The following is a 12,573-nucleotide window of genomic DNA, read 5'->3' on the forward strand; positions in this document are numbered from 1 at the left end:
GTTAGTCACTCAGTGATGCCCGACTCGACCCTGTGGACTATAGCCGGCCAGGCTCCTCTGTCCATGGGGTTATGCAGGCAAGAATACTGGAGTGGGTAAGCATTCCCTTCTCCAGGAATACTGGAGTGGGTAAGCATTCCCTTCTCCAGGGGATCTTTCCTACCCAGGGATCGAACCACGAGCTTCTGCATTGCAGGCAGAATCTTTACCATCTGAGCCACCAGGGAAGATCTCTAAAGCATCAGAATAAGAAATGTTAAGAAATATAGAGATAGGAAAGACTAATCAGGCAAACATCAACCAAAAGGAAGATTGCTTAGTTACCAGTCAAAAGAAAGTTTGGACATTTTTAGTGATAGTCTTCATGTAATGTTAAAAGGAAATTCACCAGAAAGGTGTAAATATGTACTTTTATGTGCCTGACAGTATAGCCTCAAAATGTAGAAGCAAAAAAACACAGAAGAAATTGACAAATACAGAGTCAGACAGGGAATTTTAAGTTTAAACATACTTCTCTGTGTAATTAATAGATCAGGTAGATGAAACGGTAGGAATAGGAATGATAGAATTAACAAGCATCTTACAAAATTCTTTGAACATTTAGAAAATGCAGTTCTTTTCAAGCACATAGGGGGCATTTATGAAAGTGAAAGTATTTACCAAGGGGAAAAGCGAAATCCTGACAAATACCCAGAATAGAGAAAATACCTTTTTCTGGCTGCAATGGAATGTAATTAGAACCACAGAGTATCAAAACCCTGTACACTTAGAAGTAAAAGCACTTCTGAATAATTCATGGGCCCAGATATAAGGCTCAAGTGCCAAGTACTTAATAATAAGCAGTTGTTTGAAATGCCTTAGAATTTATTTTTTGTCATACAGTTTATAAACTGATTTTCTCTGAATGTAAATCATCTCTACTTTTTCAGTCAAGTATACTAAGGGCTAGACTTGTTCAATATGCTTATTTTTATGTTCTAGAGTTTTAAAGTCAGCCAGCTAAAGAAGACATATTTACACTTTCAGAGAGCAGGAGTGACTGGGTTAAGAGCTCTAATACTTAATAGATTAGGGTCTTATAACGTGTGTGCTGTGTACTTCTATAATTCTTGCCTGAGCCAAAGTATAATAAGATCTTGGACTCTACTTTGTTGCTGGGAGAACCCACATCAGTGCCTTGGGACATAATTTAACCTAAAGCTTTATATCCCCAGTGTTTGTATATTTGTTTCACTCTTACACTCCCTCCTTCCACTGTAATCCTTTTTAGTTTCTGAATTGGTTGAAACTAATTTCCTTTGCCATTTGATAGAAGCATCTAATATTTTAGATACATGTAGTCTTTGAGATGCATCTAACCTTTTTATGATCCAGGTAGACTCTATATTCTTTTCATATATTTCTTACTTGATTGTTGGCTACAAATCTAGTCATTTTATTATTACAGGCTTGTGCGTGCTAAGTCACTTCCGTCATGTTTTACTCTTTACAGCCCTATAGACTGCAGCCCACCAGGCTCCTCTGTCCATTGAATTCTCCAGGCAAGAATACTGGAGTGGGTTGCCATGCCTCCTCCAGGGGATCTTCCCAAGCCAGGGATCGAACCCATGTGTCTTAACATCTCTTGCATTGGCAGGCAGGTTCTTTACCATTAGCGCCACCTGAGTATTATGGGCAGTGATGCACAATATTTTTCCACCTCGGTTAGCCATCAGGGAAGCCAAGTTCTCTTTTCTAGTAGCTAAGTCATGTCCAACTCCTGTGATGATGCTGTGGACTGTAGCCCGCCAGACTCCCCGGTCCATGGGATTTCCCAGGGAAGAGTACTGGAGTGGGTTGCCATTGCATTCTCCAGGGGATCTTCCCGACCCATGGGTCAAACCCGCAACTCTTGCATTGGCAGGTGGATTCTTGACCACTGTGCCACATGGGAAGCCCCAATTCTTCTCTTACTCATCACTAATGAAGTTAGGTCATTCATTTGAATCTGAGGAGAATCCCAAAGGATATATACTAATTGGCCAAGTCCCTGAAAGCTTTGATAAAGTTGGGGTAAAACAGCTGACTTAGCTTTTTACCAAGTCTTCAGAGATCTTATTGTTTCTACTGACAGCCAGAGCAGTCCAATCCAAGGAAATGGTGTATATATATTCTTTTCCTTTCCTTTTTTTAGAGTGTGTATTTTCCTTTTTTTAATCCCGATTAGTTTTAACAGATGTCTTTTTGTATATAAAGATAGTATAGCTTGAGCTTTTGAGTTTTTGTTAAAAGGATGGGTTTTTCACTGATTGTTTATTTATTTACTTGGTTTTTGTGACATCAGGACATATTTGTAGAGTAGTTGTTTTCAGAGATATTACTGTAAATAGCCAATACTGTTGACACGGATTTTTCCTTGCACTATATTTTTAACTTGTAGTTTTCCTTTCTGTAATTACTTTTTATAATATTTTCTTATCACATTTCATCTGTAAGAGCTAAAGTCAGCCTTTGAGGGAAGCCTACTTTTAAATAAGATTAAACATTCTTTTTATGTGTTTTAGATTCTGGAAGTTACGGTCAGTCTGGGGGTGAGCAGCAAAGGTAAAGTATATGCACATTTCAGTAATACCATGAATGAGTAGAACTGAGAAAAAAAGATATATTTAGTCAGGTGTCCCTCTTGAGATGTGGTATCTTGATGTCTTAAAGAGTTAAATATTAGCTTGTCGAGGGGAAAGAGTTGGCCTAGGTACATAGATGCTATAAAATATTTTTCTTTTTTTAAAAGGCTGTTTGAATCAGTAAATATAGATGCCCCCTAGAGATCAAAACAAATCTCAGGTATTGTAAAGATTGTTTTCTTTAAGAAAGTTTTCAGCAGAAATCATTATTAAAAGGATTTAAGCAGTTGAACTGTAACAGCTTCTTAGAAAAAGCATTTTTTTGATTGTATATAATATGCTAACATATTTCTGGAGTGGACTTTCTTGAAGTGCTATGATAGTGTTTAGTGTTTTTAAAGGCTCCTTGCTGTGCTCACAATAAAAAGTCTGTTTTTATGTGCATACATTCACATGTAGTAAAATTCTCTTGCTTCCTAGAAATACAGCCTTCAACTCACACTATAAATGTTTTGCAGCTCAGTGTGAGATTTTCAGGAAGGCATCTCAGATATCATCTGTCATCAAGTTTTAAGCTTAATGAAAACAAAACTGATTTGACTTTTTTATTCTTATAGGGTAGACCCTCATAGTAGGCAACTGGCAAATGTTTATTCAATGAAATATATTTTATAAAGTTAAATTCTTTTAGTACTTGACAGCTCTAAACTAATACTTTATTTGGCAGATGTTTTATTTTTCTTTGGCATATATTCAAAAGTATTTCTGTTAAAGCTTATATACAGTAACATTAAAGAAAGTTCAAATCTGAGGAAGCTACATGTATTCATTCAGTCAAAACCTATGCCAGGCTGTGCTGTAACACTGAGGGTACAATACGCTTTTACTCCGTGATAGTGCTCTGAAGATACGCGTACCTCTACTACTGAGGCACTAAAAATTGGACATTGAGTGCCACACTGTGCCTCTTCTAGGGTCTTAGAGGCAAGTTAAGGTAAATGGTAGGAAGAAATTAATCTGTCAAAGCACAGTTAAATTGATTGAAGCTCTAATTTAGAGTCTTCTTTTTCTTTTTTTTCGCTTTACATATTTATGGGTCTTGCTACCATGTAGTCATGCCTTTCTATCCCCAGCCTCTCACCCATCCAAGCATAATTCTCTAGGGATTTTTTAGCTCTGGTGGTAAAGTTTTTGTTTGTTTGTTTGTTTTTTGCACAATAAGCGTATTTTTATTTATTTTTATCTTGGGCAGCATTGGGTCTTAGGTGTGGTGAAGTTTTTTTTGTGGGAGATTGTCAAAGCAAAACTTCTGGTGATCGACATTCAAGAGGTCTTGAAACAACTTCATTTATGTTTTGACAGTCTTTGGTTATCACCTTTCAATTTAGACTCTTAAGAAGTAGGCAGATTGACCATTTTTCAAGAAAGAAGCTTGTATTTGAGTTGAAAGTTGAAAATAAGGATAGCGTTCTTGTAAGCTTTTAAATTCTAGCACATATCTTTCAAGTAGTACGTCTTTCTTTTACAGTTATACTTCCTATGGAAATCAAGGCAGCCAAGGTTATGGACAAGCACCACAAGTAGGTTAAATATAAATTGAGTTCTTTATAAATAGTTTTAATTTTAAATATGCAATGAAACTTGTATTTATCTAAATTTCAGAGCTATTCTGGCTATGGACAAACTACTGACTCTTCATATGGACAGAACTATAGCGGCTACTCCAGTTATGGACAAAGCCAATCAGGTTGGACTGATTTGTTAAATTTACTATTTTAGAAGTTAAGAAATCAGAACCTTTCCTAAATGTATACCATTCAATCTTTAGGTTATTCACAGTCCTACAGTGGTTATGAGAATCAAAAGCAGAGCTCATACAGCCAGCAATCTTATAATAACCAGGGACAGCAAAATACGGAATCATCAGGAGGGTAAGGAAACAGTAGAGTGCTGAGGTTGTGTTGGGAAGTGAAAGGAACACTGTGGGTATTGAATAGTTTCCACCAAAAAGGCCTTGCTTTAAATACTTATTTCAGAAAAGTGTTGATGAAGTATGAATTTCATAGTTTTGTGTTATAAAGAATGTGGAGATTGTCAGTTGATATTTTGTTCTTTTCATGTGTTAGTTATAAAATTAGTTCAGCTCTAAATGAATGCATGTGATTTAAATGTTAAAAAGTAAAATTTGGACCTCTGCTTTATACCTGAGATGAAATTAAAAAACTGCCTATGTTTACTTACTTTTTATTTCCATTTTATTTTTTAACCATTTTAATGTCTTACCTTTTCAGGGACAAAAATATTAAAGAAAAAGTGCCAAAAGCTATCCACATATTTCAGATACATTAAAAAATGTTTTAATTGTTAATATAGGTAGGTGAATATTAGCAATTTTACAGGTCTTTTTTTAATAATTTTTGGATTTGAGGGGGCCTGTCCTTGTTATTAATTTTAATAATAGGAACTTTTTTTTACTGTGCTTTACAGTTCGTGAAATGCTTTTGCATTCCCTAATGTAACTGGGAGTGCACTATGAGATAGTAATTATCAAAAGTAAAGAGAAGTTGTTAAGATTATATAGCCTTGCAAGTTACATAGCTAAAAAGTGAGACAGAAATTGAGGTCACTAGTATTTTTTTATCTGCAGGAAAGAAATTATTCTAAGTGAAATTCAGTTAATAAAAGCATTGGGAAAAAAATTAGGAAAAGATTATGAGATCACATTTATCAGTCTTAATAGATAGAGTGCTTTGAAAAGTAGAAATGGAATACAAACATAGGGAATACTATTCTGAAAGCATGCTACGTTAGAAGGTTCTTCAAGTCCTATTGGTTAGTTTTAAATTTAAGGAGAATCTTTTTATAAGGATACATTTTTGGAAATGAGACATCTAAGTGTGGACCAAAGAGAAATGTTAGATTTGGTTTAAATCATTCTCAAGGAAATTCTAGGATTCTGACCATTGTGATGTGTTTGGGTAGGGAGTTGGGGAACATACTGTTCTTTATTAGATGTTTCGATCATTTGATGCAGAATAAGATGTGACTATTAAGATAGGAGGCCATTTTTGTTCCCACTCCCCCCCCCCTTTTTTTTTAATTAACTCAAAACATTAGAACTCAAATCCGATGAACACTCCCATCCTGAGAGCAGGTAATTAATAACCATATTGCTCAGAACCTGCTTAGAATTTTTGTAATTGCCAGAGATAATAAAGCAGTCTTCTTTGATAGTTAGACTTCTTTTCAGTTAAAAAGTGGCATCATAATGCAAGTTCCTTCTACTCAGCAGACTAAAAATTTGAATGATTTAATTGCTAGTTTCTAATAGCAATATTTTGTACTATTGGATATCCTTAGAAGAGTATACTAATGATAAGGTTCTAAAGACAAGGAAGTAGTCCCCACAATATTAAACATGGTTTTCTTCTCTATAGTTTTCAAAGGTGTGTGCTTTTTCTCATAATGCGACACCTCTTCAGTGATAGAATTATTGTTTGAAAGTCATTCTATTGGTGATAGATTCTCTAGATATGGAAACTAGATGATTCTCACCAGAAAGGAGTAGTAAATGTGGCTGAGGTCTTAGAGCACTCACTCAGTCGGCTTAACTACAGTAAACAGTCCTATAAAGTCACTTAAGTTGTTGATCTCTGTTTTAGCCAAGGTGGAAGAGCACCTTCATATGACCAGTCAGACTATGGTCAACAAGATTCATATGACCAGCAGTCAGGCTATGATCAACATCAAGGCTCTTATGATGAGCAGTCAAATTATGATCAGCAGCATGATTCCTATAATCAAAACCAGCAGTCCTACCATTCACAAAGGGAAAATTACAGCCACCACACACAAGGTAAGATATGCTGACCTCTTTTTTTTTTTGGTTGTATTTTCTTTTTAATATAAATTTATTTATTTTAATTGGAGGCTAATTACTTTACAATATTGTATTGGTTTTGCCATACATCAACATGAATCCGCCACTCTTATTTTTTTTTTAACCTTCAGAGAATTGTTTGTATGTTGAACTTTGTTTTGAAAGCCCCAATACAAATTACAGATTTCAACTGTAAAAATTTGGAGTGACCTTGAACATATGTTCTCTCTCATATCCATCAAAGTTAGTTTCTTAGATTGATATTTCTGAACTTCTTGGAGACTCCAAATGGTCACGTGAATTTTTTTTTGGCTGGCTAATTTAAAAATTTCCTTTGTTGTCTCAATAAAGTGATCAGTTGACAGTGCTGCTACTGCCATTTTTTTTTTTTAATTTGAAAATTTTGTATTTTTTGACTGCACCATGAGGCATGTGGAATCTTTGGCTTCTAGCCAGGGATTGAACCCTTGCCCCCTGTAATGGAAGAATGGAATCTTAACCACTGTACCACAGCAGGGAAGTTCACACTACCAGTTTTTTTTTTTTGGTGGTGGTGGTGTATGTGATTTGAGAAAATTATGATCCTATATTAACCTTCTCTAACATCATACCACTTTATTTTGGTATTTAAGAATCTGACCAGCCATAAAAATGAATGCTTCAAGGGCAAAGGTCCTGCCTTACTCATTTTTATACCTGCTTAATAAATATTTGTTGACTAGTTGAATGAATGACTTAGCAACTGAGTAAAAGAGAAAGTTCACTCACTAAATACCTTATTCAGTGAATATATTCACTACTGTTTCTCAGTTTGAAAATCTGGTTATTCCTTATCTGTGTTTTATTTACATTCAGATATTTTTGACATGAAAAAAAGTAGCTTTTAAGATTAGGGTGTCCTTTTAATTAACTAGGGTTCTGTACCTAATGTACTTACACTATTTCATGTTACCATCACATCAAAATGTGTTAACTATGTCACCTTTTGTTGTCTAACTTTGGTAGAATGGAATTTGACACAGGTATAATTCTCATACATTTAATTCCAGATTGTGTTATGGCGACTTACATTTGAGTTTTGTGCACAGGTGCCATTTTCTGAAGGTCACAGGTGATTTAAAGAGCCATTTAGGATTGTGTTGTGGAAAGCCTTTGTCAGAAATTTCAAGTTACTCATGTATGTTTGTATGAATTTTCTTTTCTGTAGATGACCGTCGTGATGTGAGTAGGTATGGAGAAGATAATAGAGGATATGGCGGGTCACAGGGAGGAGGTAGAGGGCGTGGGGGATATGACAAGGATGGAAGAGGTCCTATGACAGGATCAAGGTAAGTTTTTAGGTACAGATGCCTACATTTCTTTTCTTTTTTTTTTTTAAGCTGTTTTGATTCCATCATCTGATTTCATTAAGATGCCTAAAAAAGAGATCTATGTTCTAGACAAGAGGACAGAAATTCAAATTTTATTTTCAGTGTTAAGATGTCACATAAATTAACTCAAAATAGGTTTTCTTAGCAGTTAGTTTTTGTGGTATTAAAACCAGTGGAGAAAAGTTCCCTATTATAATGGGGTTAAACCACTTAACAATGTTTTTCATGCCAGAGCTATAGACTCTAAACTCATTTAAAAGATGACTCTGGGAAATCCAAGTGTTTCAGTCTGTAGAAAATAAAAGGTAAGTTTAGAATTCTAGATTGGAAGATAGGCTGTTTTTTAATCTTGAATCCCCTTGGGATGGGAAAATATTAGGAAGCAATAGCAGAGTATAAAGTTGAGGTTGGCAGAGGAGAGAAAGATGGTATGTAACTGAACTGTTTTTGTTCCTATTTTTCAGTAAATAATTACTGAAATAATTAGTACAATGTCACATACCATTGTGTATTTTGTCTGGACTAAGCTGTGGAAAAGGAATGACTTTAATTCAGCTTTCCTTTTTTTTTTATTGTTAGTTTTACCAGGTTTTGGTATTTACTTATGGCATATGTTATAAAAGCTGGTTTTAAAATTACTTTCAAGTGTATCTGTAAATTTAGCACTTTTGCTCTAAAAACAGGAATGAAAAAATAGTTGGCACTTATTGTCTTCAGATGAAATTTGTCCATTGCAAATTTCATGTATAAAATATACAGGCTTAAAGGATAATTTGTGTTCTTTGGGAATTGAACTTGTCAGCAGCATGTTACCTGGCAATAATACCTCAGTACTCTTTTGCTTTTTAGGGACTGAGTGAGTATCTGTTCCCTGAGGTAACCTGAGAAAATCAGTTACATATAGCACTGTTAATTTTTCAACTGAGCCAGGAATTCTGTCTCACTGACTTTTTCTGTTTAGCGTGCAGTGCTTTGATCTAACAAATCTAAAGTCTAAACATATTTGAAAAATGTTTATAAGACTTGAACATTAAAAGTTTTGATTAATAGCCAAAGTCAATGTATTAAGGTAAAGCAACTATGTTGTATGCCTCTTCATTATCAAAGAGGATAGTGTATCATCATGTGGATATAAATGAACAGTGTACAGTGATACAGTGCTTACCCTCTATCCATAGCTTCCACCCCTCAAACAGCGTCTCAGACAGGATAACTAACAGGTTACCTGCTTTTCCAGGTAATATGTTTTAGATCAGTGGTCCCCAACCTTTTTGGCACCAGGGACTGGTTTCGTGGAGGACAATTTTTCCACTGACTGGGATTGGAGGGGGATGCTTTTGGGATGATTCAAGTGTTTTACATTTATTGTGCACTTTATTTCTATTATTATTACATCAGCTCCACTTGAGATCATCAGGCATTAGATCGTGGAGGTTGGGAACCCCTGTTTTATTTAGATAATTAGCTGCCTTGGGATGCTATATGTTTTATAGTATATCATAAGTTTAATTTTCTTCATAAGGAGGTTATAATTATATGTATAGATTACCTGTTAAATATGTCTGTCTGGGAATAGTAGAATCCCACTTTTTAGAAGGAGGAGAGTAGGGAAGTCTTTAAAAATATGTTTTCAACTTTGGTAGCTGACTTATCTTAGAATCAAAGAGTTGAAGGACCTTTCCTGATAAAGGAGGGAAGATCCATATCTTAACCAACCCAGGCATTTTAAGCACTTTGATAACTCCTTGGCAACATACTTCAGTATAATTTTTGACCTAGGTATTGAATCATGAGCTAAATTTTTGATTTTCAAAAATTTTATTTAACCTTAGAAGCTCTTCAAACAAAATCTTATATACAAGCCCAGTATATATTAGGTCAAAATATCTGGTTCAGGTCAGGGTAGAATTTGGGGGTGGGGAGGGGTTTTGCCCAGTTGCTGTCTAAATATATACATACACTTCCTCCCTCCGCCTCTGCTCCCCTTCCCACCCCACTAGTAAATGGAATGTACATAAAAGGTCTTTTTAAGAAATTTATGTAGTTGATTATGTTTACTTTCTATATTGGATTGGCAAACTTTATGTGAAAGGCCACATAAGTAATTTAGGCTTTGCAGGCCACGTGTTTTCTGTTGGCAGTTGCTCAGCTCTGCTCTTGTAGCACCAGAGCAGCTATAGACATTATATAAATGAATAAACATGGTTTTGTTCCAATAAAACTTAATTTATGAGTACTAAAATTTGAAGTTCATATAATTTTCATGTATCACAATATCTTGCTCAGGATGTGATTTTTTAGCTTACTTACAGCAGTAAAGTATTTAAAAAAATAAAAAAAGGCCCAGTTTCAGGGCTTACTTTCCTGTACTTGGTTTTACATTTAAGTACCAAAATACCCAAACATCTTTTGTTAGTCTTCATTAACACTCCCATTTGTGTTTGTAATCATCTTATTTAAAAATAGCAAGATTGAAAATATCCTTTCAGGGCTGTTTGAAGAATATCTGACATTAGTTGGCTTTATAATTAAATAAGAAGGGGCACAGTTTGCTGGTTAAGGTGGGGTGGGTGGTAAAGGATGGGACATTCTTCAGACTCAAGTTGTTGCTTGACTGCAGGAAGAATTGAGACCAAAGAGATCTGTGAGCTTTCCAGTTACCAAAGAGAAACATGTGAAGACTATAGGAAACAATGTTTTTCTTTGGAAAAGCACTTGCAGCAAAAAAGATTGAATTTCTAATTGTCATCTGTTAGGTTGGGGCAAATGTAATTCCGGTTTTGAACTGAATTTTAAGTCATTATAACTAGGTTCAAACACATCTTTATTAATCAAAGTAGAAGCTGTTATAATCAACCATTTTTGCCAATGACAGATAAGTTTATTTCTGTAGCATAAAAATCCATGCTTCTGGCAACCATTTTTGCCAATGACAGACAAGTTTGTTTATTCCTGTAGCATAAAAATCCATGCTTCCGGATGCAATGAAGGCTTGGAAAGCATTTTCTGCCTTCTACTGGTTATGGAAGCATTTTCCCTGCAAAAAGTTGTTGAGATGCTTGCAGAAGTGGTCGTTGATTGGCAGGAGGTCAGGAGAATGTGGCAAATAAGGCAAAACTTTGTTGCCTAATTCATTCAACTTTTGAAGAGTTCGTGGTGTGATGTGTGGTTGGGTCCTTTGTGTTGACCAGTGCCAGCTGCAGGCATTGCAGTTTTTGATGCATCCTATCAATTTGCTGGGCATACTTCTCAGATGTAACGGATTTGCTGGGATTCAGAAAGCTGCAGTGGGTCAGATGGGCAGCAGGCTGCCAAATAGTGACCATGGCCCTTTTTGGTCCAGGTTTGACTTGGGAAGTGCTTTGAAGCTATTTCTCAGTCCATCCACTGAACTGGTTGTCACCAGTTGTCATATAAAATCCACTGTTTGTCACAGTTCACAGTTCCATTGAGAAATGGTTTGTTGTTGGATAAGAGATGATGACACTTCAAAATGATTTTTTTGATTTGTGGTCAGCTTATGAGGCATCCACTTACCAAGCTTTTTCACCTTTGCAGTTTGCTTCAACTGCCTAGTAATCATAGAATGGTCAACGTTGAGTTCTTCAGCAACTTCTCATGTAGTTTTAAGAGGATGAGCTTTGATGATCCTCACAGTTGGTCGTTGTCAACTTCTGATAGCCAGCCATGCACTCCTCATCTCCAAGGCTCTCATTTCCTTTGCAAAACATCTTGACCACCTCTGCACTAATGTGTTCGTTAGCAGTTCTTGGGCCACATGCGTTGTTGATGTCATGAGTTGTCTCTGCTGCTTTATGACACATTTTGAATAAGAAAATTGCTCGAACTTGCCTTTTGCCTAATACCATTTCCCTAGTCTAAAATAAATGTAAAATAGACAGCAAATAATAAGTCATTAGCAAAAAAAGTGAGAAATGTGCATTAAAATGATGTATAACATAATCACATTTATTTATTTAAGAGTGTATTACAGTATCAAATGGCAGAGTTCAGCAATGCAAAACCACAATTATTTTTGCACCAACCAAATAAAATGCCACTGACCTTCTAGTGTACTAGAAGTTTAAAGCCATAATTTTTCTCAATGTTTTTAACTTTATCATTGCAGTGAACGCATTGCAAAATTACTAAAACTAGATAATCATATTCCATTATTAGTATGTCATCACATTAAGTAGTTTTTTAGGCTTTAACATCTCAAGTCTAAAAAAGTTATCTTGAATTTTGAATGTTCTTAAAAGAGTTTTTGAATAACTTGCTTGGAAATGTGCATGTGTGCTAGTGATAGTCCAGACAGTACTGCCCAATAGAAATATAATGTGGATCAGCAGTGAGCTACATATGTAATTTAAAATTTTCTGGTAGCTACATTAAAAAAAATAAGCAGGTGAAGTTAATTTTAATAATAAATTTTATTTATTCTAATATATCAAAAATATTTTATTAGTAGTATAAAAATTGAGATATTCCACATTTTTTTTTTCATACTAAGACTTTGAAATCCGTTTTGTATTTTACATTTAGAGTACATGTCAGTTTAGGTTCTCCATATTTCAGAAGGTCAACAAACAGCTACATATGGCTAATAAATGCTGTATTGGACAGTGCAACTCTAGAATGATAGATTCTTGGCCTTCTGAAATGTTGATAAGTACTGAATCCAGAAAGCCTTTTTAACCAGACCTATATGGAATGGGAG

At 35.1% G+C, this 12,573-nt stretch overlaps 1 protein-coding gene across 1 annotated transcript in view; it reads left to right on the top strand.

Moving 5' to 3' along the window:
- The window catches only part of TAF15 (TATA-box binding protein associated factor 15), a 29,436-nt gene that overhangs the window by 4,576 nt on the left and 12,287 nt on the right, over nt 1-12,573 (top strand). The window contains 6 exon segments of the mRNA XM_040244067.1: nt 2,544-2,583; nt 4,132-4,183; nt 4,266-4,350; nt 4,432-4,534; nt 6,266-6,459; nt 7,691-7,811. Coding sequence (XP_040100001.1) covers nt 2,544-2,583; nt 4,132-4,183; nt 4,266-4,350; nt 4,432-4,534; nt 6,266-6,459; nt 7,691-7,811 — 595 coding nt within the window.

This window comes from Oryx dammah, unplaced genomic scaffold, assembly GCF_014754425.2.
Source record: "Oryx dammah isolate SB20612 unplaced genomic scaffold, SCBI_Odam_1.1 HiC_scaffold_8, whole genome shotgun sequence".
NCBI classification, from domain to species: Eukaryota; Metazoa; Chordata; class Mammalia; order Artiodactyla; family Bovidae; genus Oryx; species Oryx dammah.